The sequence below is a fragment of the Leptonychotes weddellii genome, chromosome 7 (assembly GCF_054177405.1).
Source record: "Leptonychotes weddellii isolate Sample4059 chromosome 7, ASM5417740v2, whole genome shotgun sequence".
NCBI classification, from domain to species: domain Eukaryota; kingdom Metazoa; phylum Chordata; class Mammalia; order Carnivora; family Phocidae; genus Leptonychotes; species Leptonychotes weddellii.
In genome coordinates this window covers 73,102,150-73,117,221 of record NC_138375.1, presented here as the reverse complement: position 1 = coordinate 73,117,221, position 15,072 = coordinate 73,102,150, and the positions used below count along the sequence as shown (strand labels likewise).

Sequence of the window (15,072 nt, the reverse complement as noted above, 5' to 3'; positions counted from 1 at the left end):
TGTTCTGAGGCAGTTCTGTGGGACCAAAGCTTTTCCAGACTTCCTTGATTAATTTTCTGTGCAGTACCAAACTAGACATTATCGAGGCGAGGAGACCACACCACATCAAAGAGATTGCCCTAAACCAGATCCCCATCTCCTTTGGATGAGAACTAGTACCTCGTTTGCTAGATGAAGATGAAGAAGCTTTAGTGAAGTCAGCTATGCTTCCTTTCCTTTTGATGTAGCATCAAAGCTTGCTGCTTAGTGCTGTAGTCTGAGATTCTGAATGAATTTTCATCCTGTTCGGTCAGCCTCAGGATTATCTGAAAATATCCAGGGGCCCAAATGACAAAGCCCAGACTCAGCCGTGGGTAGCTCCACCATTAACAGCTCTAATCCTGGGCTCCAGTGAAGCTCTTATAACCAGTAAAATGGGTGGGTATGGGTGTGTGTGTGGGGGGGGGGTGTGTGTGTCCCCACAGTGATGAAAGTGCCCGTGCACAGAAAGGAAGAATCATAAATGAGCCAGGCTGCTGTTTACCCTTCAGTCCTTACGACTCACGTGAGGGCTCTGCCCTGGCTGAGGGGGGTGGTGAACATCTGCAATCCAAAGCCTGTATGCCTTTCACAGGTATGTTTTAGGATGACACCTTTCCCATCCCGTTTCCCATCATAAAGTCTAGTTTCAGTTAATATTTTGTATGAAGCCATCACTCAGACTCCTTGTAAATCTTTACTTAAATGAGTAAATGTGGGAATCAGAAAATAAGCTACCATAATTCATGTGTTTTCTTTCCTGAGCCCTCAGACTGTCACCAGGAGTGTTGCACGCACTGAATGCCTAGGAAGGCGCATTTTCCAACAAAGCAGGCCAGGAACCCCCTTATTTTTGGAGCCTCTTGTTTTCTTTTTTAGGAGAGAGAGGCATCAGGGGGTAGGGTGGGGTAGACAGGCCAACGGAAGTGTGGACCGCGAAAGATTAGGGGAAGGAGCGCCACCCAAGGGCCTGCCCACCTCCCAGGTGAAAATCTCATGAGTTTATGGAAGTCTTAGTGGCCGTGTCAGGGCCACATTCCAAGAGGACCTGATTTGGCTAACCAGTGACTAATTCAGATTGACTTTTTAGCAGAGTGACAACAAAGAACTGGACGATGCGTTGGATCAACTTTCTGACAGTCTAGGACAAAGGCAGCCTGATCCAGATGACAACAAACCAATAGAGGATAAGGTCAAGGTAAAAAAAATACATAAGTTAAATCTAAGGTTTTCATAGCAGAGTATCCTACCATGCACATAAAAGGAAAAAAAATCCACTTCTGACTTTGGAGTTTTAGTGAACAGTTGGGTAACTTAAGTCTCATTTTTTCCTTCTCTATAGTCTGTTGAATTTTTTGCCTCAGTAAGGACTATGCTAGGGCACACGCTCAGGCGGATGTCCTATTTGTGAGACCAGACTTAGTTATGATGGAAAAGTACAGCTCTGCTTTACTTTCATTCTTTTCCCACATTAACTTTTCTTGGTTTTATCTGGCAGTCAGCATCTCTCATATATATGACCCACAGATATGAGCATTTTTTTAGGGTGACATATTCTGTGCATGTAGGGGCAGAGGTCCCCTATTTGTCAGATTTCCCTAGGAGACTCCTGAGCCGTCATAACTCTGCATGCAAACCCCTAAATGCAGCATTGGGCCAGGAGTCAGCACTGAGCAGAAGCGTGTCTGTAAGGCAAACACTGTTAGCTCTACACACCTTCTAGAACATCAGTAAGTGCTTATTCATGCTACATGATCCGTTTAGCTTGGAAGTGACCAGCCAGATCCATGTCCCAGGGCATTTCAAAGGATCCTTAGGTCTTCACTCTCCCACTGTTATAGGACCATTGATGTGAACTTGACCTGTATTTGAAAAATGAAATAATGATGCAGGAAAATGAAGCCTGTTCCCCCTTAATCCCCCCCGAGGGGGATGGGGTGGGGAGTGAATGTCTGTGATAGATGTGCCCCCATGAGGTGAGGACGCAGGGAGGTGAAGCCGCCGCTTCCCCAGCAGCAGGTGCTTCCTCCCCCACAACTGAAGCAGTCAGCACACTCATTCAGGTTGGCTGTGCGGGCTGGTCCTTCAGCGTTGCTCTGAAACATCAAGGTTGTAAATAGTTCCTCTCTCAAAATCAAAGTACAGTGACTTACCTTATTTAAAAAGTGACACTCACATAAAGACAAAAGATAGTTTATACACTTGGTTTTTCTCTTTCCATGATTTCTAAGGATAAGTATTTCATCATTTATCTTAAAATACAGGTAGAAATCCACACGTGTGGATTGATGTGTAGAAGCACCTAGATTCACTTTTTTTCATCGAGTCGTCTGTTGAAGTTACCCGTTTTGTTGTTACTTAGAAAATAAAGAGACTGTTTATCTCGGGGGAGTAGAATAAATGCTGACTGCTGCGTTTTAGAAAGTACTAAGTGAAGGAGCAGATATTCTATCTGTTCCATGTTTACAGGAAAGAGCTAAAGCCGAACACAGAGACAAGCTGGGAGAAAGAGATGACACCATCCCCCCTGAATATAGACACCTCTTGGATAATGATGAGGAGGTAAGTGAAGGCAGATGTCTAGGTTGGATATATAGCACAAAGCTGTAATTTGAATCTCCCTTGCAAGGAATAGGAGGTGCACTTTTCACAGTAGCATAAAAATGTCACATAAAGGAGTCCTTTTAATGTCTCTCCTGAGCAGCTTGTAGTCTAGGATTCTGATGAATATTTATTCAAGCCAGTATCGTTTGATGTTCACTACCCTGGGCGCTGTGGTATACACCGAGTTGAATAGTGTTCAGTCAGTCCCTGGTGCTTAAGATTCCAGGGCATGTGCACAGATGCATTCTCTTTGCAAGAAAAGGCTATAAAAAATAATGGTAGTTGTACTCCTGCCTAAAGCAGACAAAGGAGCTGGTACTGGACTAATTCTAAATAAATAAATAAGGCCCCTCTGCAACTTGGGCTCTTCCTTTATTCCTCTGTACTACCGGCAGCACTATTCCGAGTAAAGACAGGCAAAACCGTATTCCCCGTCCCAAGTCCTCTTGCTAGATCTAAATATACTCTGTCAGGTCTTTGGCTGTTTGTCTCTAAAGGAAACCAGTTTTCCTTAGGTCAGCCAGGCCTGTACCCTTTCCTTTCAGCTTCTCCTTGCAAGTCAGTGAGCTGAGAAAGAACCCTTTTCGGGCCTGTTGAGCGAGAAACAAGGAAGCCTAAATTAGAGCCTTCCCATTCTCTACTGATTCATTGGGTGGGGTTGAGGACTCCCTGATTGGAAGTGTTTTCTTCAGTGTCTCTTAGAGAAATCAATTCTCCTTGCTTGCACTCTGTATTCCTGAAGATAGCATTTCTGCATCCTGCTAGAAGCCTCCCTACTTGGATAGTGCTGTTTGACCCTGCTTCTATTCCATGGGAAAGGTATTATTTAATGTCCTTGCCTGTGTAGATGGGTAAAGTCCCTGCTGAGTTATACTTGTAATCCTGAAAAAAAGAAAAACATATGCCATTCCAACCCCTCAAAGCCTTCCAACATATAATAAGCTCTTATAAATAAAACAGAAAAACACAAGTTACTTTATGTAATATTCTAAGTCGAATTTTAACACATGATGGCAGGAAGTTCCTAAATAATTGTTTCCTTCACTTCCACAACCAGACTCTTGAGGTTTATCACTTCCTGCACATCTCTGCTCCATTGCATCTCAGGCAAGGCATTAAACCATAGAGTCTACAATTACCGACTACACCGAAGGAAACCTTTACAAAGATCTATGTTTAACCAATAACCTGCCTTGTTTTTAAGGGCAAACCAGCAAAGCCACCTGCAAAGAAACCCAAGGACTCAAAGGTAAATACCATAGCAGCATGTTGCCATAAACAAAGTTTTTTTTTCATTCTAGCTGAACTTTATTTTGCTTTTTAGAAATCTGAAATTTATCAAATGGCTGCCCTGTGCTTGGTTCAATGTGAAGATGAGTGGCTGTGTGTGATTTCTCTCTTTAGCCCTCACAAGAGCACATGTAGACAGACCCGCTTTTCAGATTGAACAATTGAGGCTCAGAATACTAAGCAAACTTGTGTAAAAGGGAAGAAAGTAAAGCTGTAAGGATTTTCATGTTTTAATTTAGGAAAAGAATGTCAGCAAGGTTTCCTCTTTCTTTTAAGACCATATTTTCAGTGATGTGGAAAAATGTCCCTTACAGTATTTTTGCCTTGTGCTCCTTCACTGATGGTTATTTCTGTTAATATCTCAGAAACCTGAAGATGACAAAGACCCCATCGATGCCCTGTCAGGCGATTTTGACAGCTGTCCTGCACCCACAGGAGCCTCAGAGAACACAGCAGAGGTGCTATACTTCTTCATATGGACTTTGTGTGTCTACATAGAGCTGTAGACTGCAGAATGAATTCAATGATGCCATAGAGAACTTGAAAAAATCCATAATTATACTACCCAACATTATTGGCCATATTTATCTTTTTCCATAAGTATATGTTTTACATAGTTGTGTGTGTATATATATATATATATTCAATACATTATATGTAATATAATTTATATATTACATGTTATATATAATTTATATATACTTAAATGTTAAATATATATATAGGATACATATATATGATCCATTACTTCAGGTAATATGCATAAGTTTAAGTCCATATCTAATACATTACTTAATACTATTTCATAAGTGTTTTTCATGTCGCTGTATAACCTCCCAAAGCCATCATGTTTGATGGCCACACTCTTGGCATTGGACACTAATGCTTTGTCTCTGCTCATTTAAAATGAGAGCAGGGGTGCCTGGGTGGCTCAGTCGTTAACCGTCTCCCTTCGGCTCAGGTCATGATCCCAGGGTCCTGGAATCGAGCCCCGCATCGGGCTCCCCGCTCGGCGGGAAGCCTACCTCTCCCCCCTCCACTCCCCCTGCTTGTGTTCCTCTCTCACTGTGTCTCTCTCTGTTAAATAAATAAATAAAATCTTTTAAAAATAAATAAATAAATAAATAAATAAAATGAGAGCAGTCCCCACCTGCACGGTGCCTTCTCATGGCTGTTGCCCCCTGGGGTTTCCTCTCCTTTCTGCCCGTGCCCAGCTGGCTGATTCCCGCCCGAGGCCCAGGCCCGAACTCTGGGCTACGCTCGGCCTGTGTATTATACCAGTGAGCTGTGCACTTTATGCTTCAGCTGTGCTCAGCATTAGCAGAATTCCTGGGACATAGCAGGTGCTCAAAACATGTGATTAAAGGTGAATGAAAAAAATAGGTGGTACAACAAGTATGTGGCCTTTAACCTATAGCCATACCCTTATATAAATCATATAGAAAAGTGAATTGAGTGACCTTGATTGTCATTTTCAGAATAATACTGCAGATCTGTTTGCTGTTGTTTTGCTCTTATTAAACACCTCTCCCAATCACTGAATAGTCAGTCCTCCCCTTGTTGGGTGATTTAATTTCTAGACTACCTCAGCATCCTTTTTCTCGCTCCTGGATACATAATGCCTTTTTGGTGAACAGGACTTTGTATGAGACTTGCCTCCAGCTCTCTGTGATGATTTCTATTGTTAAATTTGTTTTCCATAACACTGAAAATGAGTATCCCATTCTTGCTTTGTTGGCACATAAAAACGTATCGATAGAAACAGTTTTGATGAGCAAAATTCCTCATGGAAATTGGCAGAACATCAGGTGACCCACATTTTCCTCTATTTTTAATCCTTTTTACTTTCTACCTTAACCACTTCTAAGTTTTCCATTATTTGATTATACTCGATGGGCTGATGATAACAGTAGCCTCATTATGTTTCCTTTGCTTTAGGACAAAGTCAAGAGAACTGCTCCCAGCACCAAAGCAGCCAAGAATGGAGGTAAAGCAAAGGAGTCCGCCAAGGTAAACAGCCCTAAATATTACTACAAAGTAGCAATTACATGGAGTAGCATTTATCCTTTTAACCATTTAGTTTCTAACTGGAATCTATTCAGAATATCCCAGAGTGCATCTTGCTTAAGAAATTGAAGTTTTAGAGACTTAGAAAAGTATGTGGGACTTTAGAAATCTAAATGATCATTCTTTTTTTTTTTTTTTTTAAAGATTTTTTATTTATTTGAGAGAGAGAGAATGAGAGAGAGAGCACATGAGAGGGGGGAGGGTCAGAGGGAGAAGCAGACTCCCTGCCGAGCAGGGAGCCCGATGCGGGTCTCGATCCCGGGACTCCAGGATCATGACCTGAGCCGAAGGCAGTCGCTTAACCAACTGAGCCACCCAGGCGCCCTCTAAATGATCATTCTTAACACAATTCAAATTTCTTGCACTTCCCCCCTCTGTCTCACAAACTATGGATGAGCCCACTCTAATTTTATGGTTTGCAGTGCCCACCGAGCTGTCTGTGCTAGCCCATAATCAATGTAGGCCCTCTCCCAATCCCACTTTCTTCAGACACTCTTCCAGCTATATCCCCCCACTGTGTGCAGCTAGCTTTGCCTTCAACTTCAAAGAGAAAGTTGAGGCCACCCTGCACAAAATCCCAAAGGTCCCCTCCCCACTGACAACCCTCTCCCTTGCTTGCCCTGATGTGGCCCTTCTCTCTGAGGGGTCAATAATCCACTCTCTCCAGTCTGTTCATCTTGATTCTTTGTCCTTGCATTAGAAACAATTCCAGTTCTTTCACCACTTTAAAAGCAATTCTCCAGGTATAAGCCTACAGCCCAATTCCTTCCATACTTTGACCTCCCTCAGACATCTAGGACTCCTGCTTCCTCTGCTTGAGCCCTGCCCATGACCAGTGATGACTTACTGGTTGCTAGTTCATTGGTCCTTATCAATCCTGAGTTTACTTGATCTCTCAGTAGTAGGCTTTGGGGCATTAAGAGTCGATACTGTGGTAGATTGAGCCTTTGGCAAATACTTAGCAGGGTGAATTTTTTATCCCTCCCCACCCTCCAAAGACCCACAGCACTACTTGAAATTGCCTACTGCACATTCCCATTTGTGTATAACACATTGACAAATCAGATTCATATACTGTGTTTCATTAAATGTAAACCACTAGTTATAAAAAAAAAAACATTATATACCATTAAGGAAAAAAGTCAGCAATTTGATTATGAGATATTATGCACTGTAAAAACCGTAGCAAATTCAGACATTTAAATGGTGGTGGCGGCAGTAGGGGGGATAATGCCAAGAAATGTGGTTGGTATAAATTTTAGGACATGGAAGTAGTATACAGAATTAAGATCTAGGGTTTCTCTGATCCAGAATATTCATTAGATGCCACCTGGAAGGGAAGACTATTAGTTCTACTTTCTAGAGCACTGTGAAAAATGATGTACTAAGACCCATGAGTAGAAGTTACAGGGTCCAAGGGCACCTGGCTGCCTCAGTCAGTAGAGCTGTAACTCGATCTCCGGGTTGTGAGCTCAAGCCCCATGCTGGGTGTAGAGATTACTTAAAAAAAAAAAAAAAAAGTTACAGGGTCTGATTTCTTAGAGCTGGGCATTAATGAAGTGAAACTGTTGGGAGATGCCTATTAAAATTACTCAAAGTGTGCTCAGGGCAGGAATGCAAATTAGATGAGACAACTTCTAGATCCTTTCCTATTCCAAGAACATAGAATTTAAAGGGTTATTACTATGATCCCCTGACTACAATGAGAAACTGAAGGTATAGCTTTATATGCCAGCTGCATCAAAACTCTAGGAAGCAAAATGGTGACCTACCTTTTGCATATCCAACAATGTCCTGTGAAAAAAAGCCCAAAACTAGCTGAGTGACTCCTACTTATCTAGAAAATGAGAGCAGCCCAAATGGAAGCAGATAGGAGACAGGAACACAATCTTACCAGAAACCCAACCCTAGTCACATGACCCGTAATCAAAAGGGAACTCAAAACCCACAGCTTCTTCCTGAGGAGCAAAGGATTTGAACCCCTCATTAGACACCCCAGCTTTTAAGACCTGCATTTGAGAGAGAAGCCCACAAATATATAGCTCTGAAATCCAGTGGGGCTTGTATCCACAAGCCCCACAAGGCTTTAGTGACCTGAGAAATTTTCTTAAAGGGCTTGAGAGCACAGACTCACCTGCTCCAGAGTCCAGCATGGAGGCAGCCAACTGAAAAGCACCCAAACTTTCTGTGAAAGTGTAATGGCTCATCTTACACATTGGCCTCAGGGTCAGGCATCTTATTTAACACTTGTCTAGGGGACTGTTTAAATACTTTGCAAGACAGAGGCTGGTGGACACCATCTTTCTATCTCCCCCTGCCTCACTTCAGTCATCAGTATCTCCTGGAAGGCAGTTAATGTATCATCTGGAAATCTAGTTTTTGTGACTGCCATCTAAGGGACCCCCCAGATCACTGGGCTCTGGCAAGCCAGCAGGACTTTTAGATTGTGGTCTCACTGGACTGTATATATATGCATTCTTTAACTGATGCCATGTAAGGCACTGGCTTCCAGTCAGCTTCAATCTGGATGCTGACAAGAGATCCTCCCCTTTGGGACCCTGACAGAACATGGCACCCTCTCAAACACTAAGGCCCACTAAAAATAAAATTGTCTAAGCAGCCTATCACAAGGGTTTGAGAGCCAACCAAGAGCTCGGGCAGGGTTGAACAATAAGTTTCATCTCCTGCATCAGGACACTCCTTTAGGACTACCAGAGTGTCTGTTTGATTTAAGGTATAGAAACCAACACAGAGTCAAGGAACATGAAGCAGTGGATGAATAGGCTCCAAATCAAAGAACAAGAGCAAATCTCGGGGGGAACTCAAACAAAAAACAAAATAGAATGGACCTAAGCTATTTACCTGATGAAGAGGTCAACATAATAGTTAAAAAGATGCTCACCAGGGGCATCTGGGTGGCTCAGTCAGTTAAGCGTCCAATTCTTGATTTCAGCTCAGGTCATGAGATCAAGCTCCATATTGGGCTCCGTGCTCAGTAGGGAGTCTGCTTGGGATTCTCCCTTTGCCTCCTCCCTGCCACACACACACACTCTCAAATAAACAAATATTTAAAAAAAAAAAAAAGCTGCTCACCCAATTTGGGAGAGGAATGAATGAACACAGTGAGAACTTCAACAAGAGATGGGAATATTGACAAAGTACCAAACAGAAGTCACAGTGTTGAAGAATACAGTAACTGAACTGAAAAATTGAACAGTCTATGAAGCATAAGAAAGGATTAGTGAACATAAAGACATAGCAGAACTCACCCACTCAGAGCAATAAAAAGAAAAAAGAATGGGGGGAGAAAAAGTAAAGATAGGTTAAGGGACTTACAGGACAACATCAAGTAGATGAACATTAACATTATCGGGGTCCCAGAAGGAGAAGAGATAAAGGAGAAGAGATAATGGCCGAGCCCTTCCCTAACCTGCAGAAGGAAACAGACATCCAGATCCAGGATGACCATAGGATCCCCCAAGAAGATGAATTTAAAGACACCCACACCAAGTAACATTATAACTGAAAAATCACAAGTTAAAATCGAGAGGATCTTCAACACAGCAAAAGAAAATCAACGGTCTCTATCAGCAGACTGTTGGCAGAAACTTTGCAGGCCAGAGCTAGTGGCAGGATCTATTCACGAAGTGCTGAAATTAAAAAAACAAAAACAACAACAACAAACTTTCAACTAAGAATCTTCTACCTAGCAAAGTTGTCATTCAGAATAGAGAGCAAAAGTTTTCCAGATAAGGAAAAGCCAAAAGAGTTCATCAGCACTAAGCTAGCCTTACAAGCCATGTTAAAGGGACTTCTTGAAGCTGAAAATAAAGGGTGCTCATTAGTATCAGGAAAACTTATGGAAGAACAAATCTCAGTGCAAAGGTAAATATACAGTAAAATTTAGAGTAATGTGAAGGTGTAAATCAATCATGTACAAAGCCAGTATGAAGGTTAAAAGACAAAAGTAGTAAAAACTGACTCTAATAATCCACTAAGGGATACACAAGATAAAAATATGTAAAATGCATGTCAAAAAACAAAGGATGGGAGGAGTAAAAATATACAACTTTAGAGTGCAAACTTGTTATCAACTGTAAATAGACTTTTACGTTGTCATACATAAACTTCATAGTAACTACAAAGCAAAAATCAATAGTAAATGCACAAAAAATAGGAATATAAGCTTACTAATACAGAAAGTCATCAAATCACAAAGGAATAGAGAAAAGGAAAAGAGGATCTACAAAACAGCCAAAAAACAATTAAAATGGCAATGACTGCATAATGACCAGTTACATGCCAACATAATGAACTGTTTAGAAGAGAGAAACCTACATCCTACTGAGACTGAAATCAGGATGAAATAGTAATTACTGACCAGTTCAGACTAAGGAGATTAAAGCAGTAATCAGAAGCCTCCCAAACATTCAGGGCAAGACAGCTTCACTAGAGAATTCTACCAAATATTCAAAGAATAATTAATACCAATCCTTCTCAAACTCTTCCAAAAAATAGAGAAGGAAAGAACACTTCCAAAATGATGTTATAGGACAAGCATTACTCTGATAACCAACGCACAGCAGGACATAAAATCACAAGCCAATATTCCTGATGAACATAGATTTTAAAAATATCCTCAAAATATTATCAAATGGATCATATACCATTATCAAGTGGGATTTATTCCAGGGATGCAAGGCTGGTTCAACACCCCTGAATCATTCAATGTAATATATACCACATTAATAAAATGAAGGATAAAAATCCTCTCATTTCAACAGAAGCAGAAAAAGCATTGGATAAATTTCAACTTTCACTTATGATAACAAAGTTGGTATATATAGAGACATACCTCAACATAACAAAAGCCATATATGACAGACCCAAAGCTAGCATCATACTTAATGGTGAAAAGCTGAAAACTTTCTTTTAAAATTAGGAAGACAAAAATGCCCACTCACCACTTTTACTCAACATTCTATTAAAAGTCCTGTTCAAAGCACTTAGGCAAGAAAAAGAAATAAAAGGCATCCAAATTGGAAAGCAAGAAGTAAAACTGTCACTATTTTCAGATGATAGAATATTATATATAAAAGATACCAAGAATTCCACCAGACTGTTGAATTTAGTCAGGCTGCAGCATACGAAAATCGATAACAATAATATGTTGCAGTTCTATATGTTAATAACAATAAAATTAAGGAAACTCCCATTTACAGTTATATCAAAAAATAAAATACCTAGAAATAAATTTAACCAGGGAGCTCAAAGAACTATCCACTGAGAACTAGAAGACATTGATGAAAGAAATTGAAGAAGGCACAACTAAATGTAAAGATTCTGTACTTAAGGGATTGGAAGATGTAATATTGTTAAAATGTCCATACTACCCAAAACAATATACAGATTCAGTTCAGTCCCCATCAATATTGCAATGGCATTTTTTCACAAATATTTTAAAAATCTTAAAATTTGTATAAAACTACAAAAGACCCTGAATAGCCAAAACAGTCTTGAGAATAACTAAGCCAGAGGCATCACACTCTCAATTTTAAACTATCTTACAAAACTATAGTTAACCAAAACAGTAATGGTATTGGCATGAAAACACACACATAGATCAACTGAACAGAGTAGAGAGCCCAGAAATAAGGCCACACATATATGGTCATTTTACAACAAAAAGAGTCGAGAATATACAGTGGGGAAAAGGAAAGTCTTTTCAGTAGTATTGGGAAAGCTGGACCCCCATCTTAAACCATACATAAAAATAAAATGTTATTAAAGACTTGAATTCAAGACCTGAAACCAGAACACTTCTAGAAGAAAACATAGGTGGTAAGCTCCTTAACATAAGTCTTAGGAGGGATTTCATGGATTTGATACCAAAAGCAAAGTCAACAAAAGCAAAAATTAACAAAAGGGACTAGATCAAACTAAAAGCTACACAGCAAAGAAAACCACCAACAAAATGAAAAAACGACAGACCCAATGGGAAAAAATATTTGCAAATCCTACATCTGATAAGGGCTTAATATTCAAAATGTATAAAAAAAAATTCAGTAGCAAAAAGCAAGCAACATGATCAAAAAAAATGGGCAAATAGAATATTTTTCCAAAGACATACAGATGGCCCACAGGCCCATGAATATGTGCTCATCACCATTAATCATCAAGGAAATGCAAATCAAAACCACAATGAGGTATCATCTCACAGCTGTTAGAGTACCTATCATCAAAAAGAAGTAAGTGTTGGAGAGGATGTGGAGAAAAGGGAACCTCACACACTCTTGGTGGGAATGTAAATTGGTGCAGTCACTAAGGAAAGCAGGACAGAGGTTTTTCAAAAAATTACAAATAGAAATAGCCTATGATCCAGCAGTTCTTCCTTTGGGTATTTATCCTAAGAAAAAGAAAACTTAGGAAAATATATGCACCCCTATATTCATGGCAGCCTTAATTACAAGAGCCTAGAAATGGATACAATCGAAGTGTCCATCAATGGCTGTATGGATCAAGTAGATGTGTATATATACAATAGGATACTCTTCAGCCATAAAAAAGAAGGAAATCTTGCCATTTGTGATAACATGAATGGACCTTGAGAGCATCATGGTAAGTGAAGTAAGTCATTCAGAGAAAGATAAATACCACATGATCTCACTTACGTGGGGAATCTAAAAACAAAAGTAAGCTCATCAGCTGGTGGTTGCCAGAGGAGAGAGGGGTGTGGGGTGGGTGAGAAGGGTGAAGGTCAGAAGATACAAACTTCCAGTTATTAAAAAAAAAAAGAAAAAAGTCATGGGAAATAATAGTACAACCTAGTGACTATAGTTCATAATGCTGTATTTGCATATTTGAAAGTTGCTAACAGAGATCTTAAATGTTCTCATCACAAGGGGAAAAAATTTTAACTAGACTTACTGTGTTCATCATTTTGCAATATATACCAAATACCGAATATTGTTGTGCACTTGAAACTAATGTTATATGTCAATTTTATACCTCAAAAAAGGAGTGAAACCCATAAAGGATATAGGAAACCAGATTTGATAATTAGTTGCTCATGCATTTATCTCTAAGAGATTACATTCTCAGCGGATTAGCTGCCCACCAATGCCCCTAAGAGTGAATTCATCACTATAGAACGAATGAATAGAATCTAAGAACACCTGTGTTTTTTCTTCAATTACCCTAGCCTTGAAAAAAAAAAAAAATTAGAGTAAAATACTTTAAATCACTTAAGGTTATTTTTAGTTTACAAACTTGAAGGAGAACAATTCATAGTTTGGACTAAATGAAAAGGAAATCCTTAGGCCCATCTTATTTTCCTCCACTGACCTGTCATCTTTTGACCCTTTAATTCTGAAAAGCCCATCTCCTCTTAAGCATCTTCTGATAGATCTGCTTTTTGATACTTAATCCAGGAAAAAAGGAGATCAGTGATAGTTCTGCTTTCCCTTTTAGGCAAAAGAGGAAACTTCCAAGCTAAAAGCTGATGGAAAAAATACAAGTTAAAGTTCACACTATTTGGTAAGTTGGGTGTTTGTTGTGAATGAAGACTACTGTACCTTCCACAGACCTGTGTTATAGGCGAGGGAAACAGTCCACTTCTTACCTATGCTCTCTTTATACTATTGGCATGAAATGTACATTGCACCGTCGAGGTTAATTTGCTGAAAAGCAATAAATGGAATCATCTGCTACTGGAATGTTTAAAAATAGTAATCTTATAATTAAGAGCTCTTTAAAATATCAGGCCAGACTCCTAAAGAAAATGACCACCTAAGTCTAGCCAAGTCTTTGACACCCAAATGCTTGTGACTGCAGGTTACTGTGACAAAGCCCAGATAGCCTGTGACATCTTACAGAGAAATGTCATGATGCTGATGTTACTGAAAGACCAACATGGTAGGCTGGACAGAAGTACCCCTATGGTTCTAGTGGAAATTACAGGGTTTTTTGGAACAAAGGCAAAAGAAAAGACTGCAAAAGTAAGATCAACAAAAGTGGTCCAAGTCAAGTGCTTTGTTTAATTGTACTTGATAGTGACTGACTAACTCATTTGGATGAGGGAATCTCTGAGATATATGTTGAGGGCCCTTATAATTCTTACTATGTAATTCCTCTTATCGAAGAATAGGTCTTATTCTAAGCCATCAAACCTTATGACCACTGGCTGACCAAAGCCTAAAGAAAATTAAAATGTAGGTTAGATTGGGTTAGTCTTTGTCACCATGGTCTTTTATTTCCTTTAACAAGGGGGAGGTGTCCTTATTAGAACTATTCCAAAGATTTTCACCCAAATTACAAGTTTTCTATTTTCTAAATTCTAGAATTTTCTAAGAACATGCTCATGTTTACTTATAGGAAATTCCTTGTTGCTGTCAGACAGTGCTTTTACTAAATGTTAAATTTACTCTGCCTGTATCAAGAAAATTATGTATCAAACGGTTTACTGAATTTTTTTTTTCCTTTGTATTTTTCAAGGTATCTGCCTATAAAATCTTCAGCAGGTGGATGGTGACTTTTGAAGGACTTTTGAGTGACTTTGAACAACAGCAAATTTTTCTGGGTGGCTTCTAGACAGTGTTACTTGTCGAATCTTGACATCCTAAACATTGGTTATTCTTTCCCCAGAAAGAAAATGAATTTGTGTGGTTCATCTGTGTTATTGTACTGAGTGTTGATAAACTTTGAATTTTTAAAAAATGCCTTCAGTTGGGAGAGACAGGAACTTTATATTTCTATGAGATATATTTGATAGTTTCTTAAAGCAACACATGAAAAAAGAAAAAACCTTTGCAAACTTTTGCACATTCTACACACAGTGCCTGTAAATCTCATTCGTATTTTCAGTTAGCACTTAATTCTTTTGTTGTGGTTAGCATTTGGAAAACAATGCTTTGAACATGTTGAATGTCCTCATTTCTCATGATCCATTTCCTCTTGGGCTTTGGAACTGTACTTGAGATTTCTTTGGGTTAATGTTTATAAGTCAAACCTAAAATATTGTACATTGGGCACATTATCTCCTCTTGGGCTGCTAATAAACTAATAGATGGCCTGGACAGACCAGGACACGCTGCA

General features: G+C 39.5%; 1 protein-coding gene across 9 annotated transcripts in view; it reads left to right on the top strand.

Annotated features, from left to right (window-relative positions):
- The window catches only part of CAST (calpastatin), a 52,008-nt gene extending 36,936 nt beyond the window's left edge, over positions 1-15,072 (top strand). For 6 of the 9 annotated variants that reach the window (XM_081826521.1, XM_031028090.2, XM_031028095.2 and 3 more), the window contains 7 exons: positions 1,109-1,216; positions 2,488-2,580; positions 3,827-3,871; positions 4,278-4,370; positions 5,851-5,922; positions 13,450-13,515; positions 14,473-15,072. In XM_081826521.1, coding sequence (XP_081682647.1) covers positions 1,109-1,216; positions 2,488-2,580; positions 3,827-3,871; positions 4,278-4,370; positions 5,851-5,922; positions 13,450-13,500 — 462 coding nt within the window. In that variant the 3' untranslated portion in view covers positions 13,501-13,515; positions 14,473-15,072. The remainder of the gene's footprint in view (positions 1-1,108; positions 1,217-2,487; positions 2,581-3,826; positions 3,872-4,277; positions 4,371-5,850; positions 5,923-13,449; positions 13,516-14,472) is intronic. The other 3 variants (XM_031028092.2, XM_031028097.2, XM_031028091.2) reach the window with 1 other exon arrangement.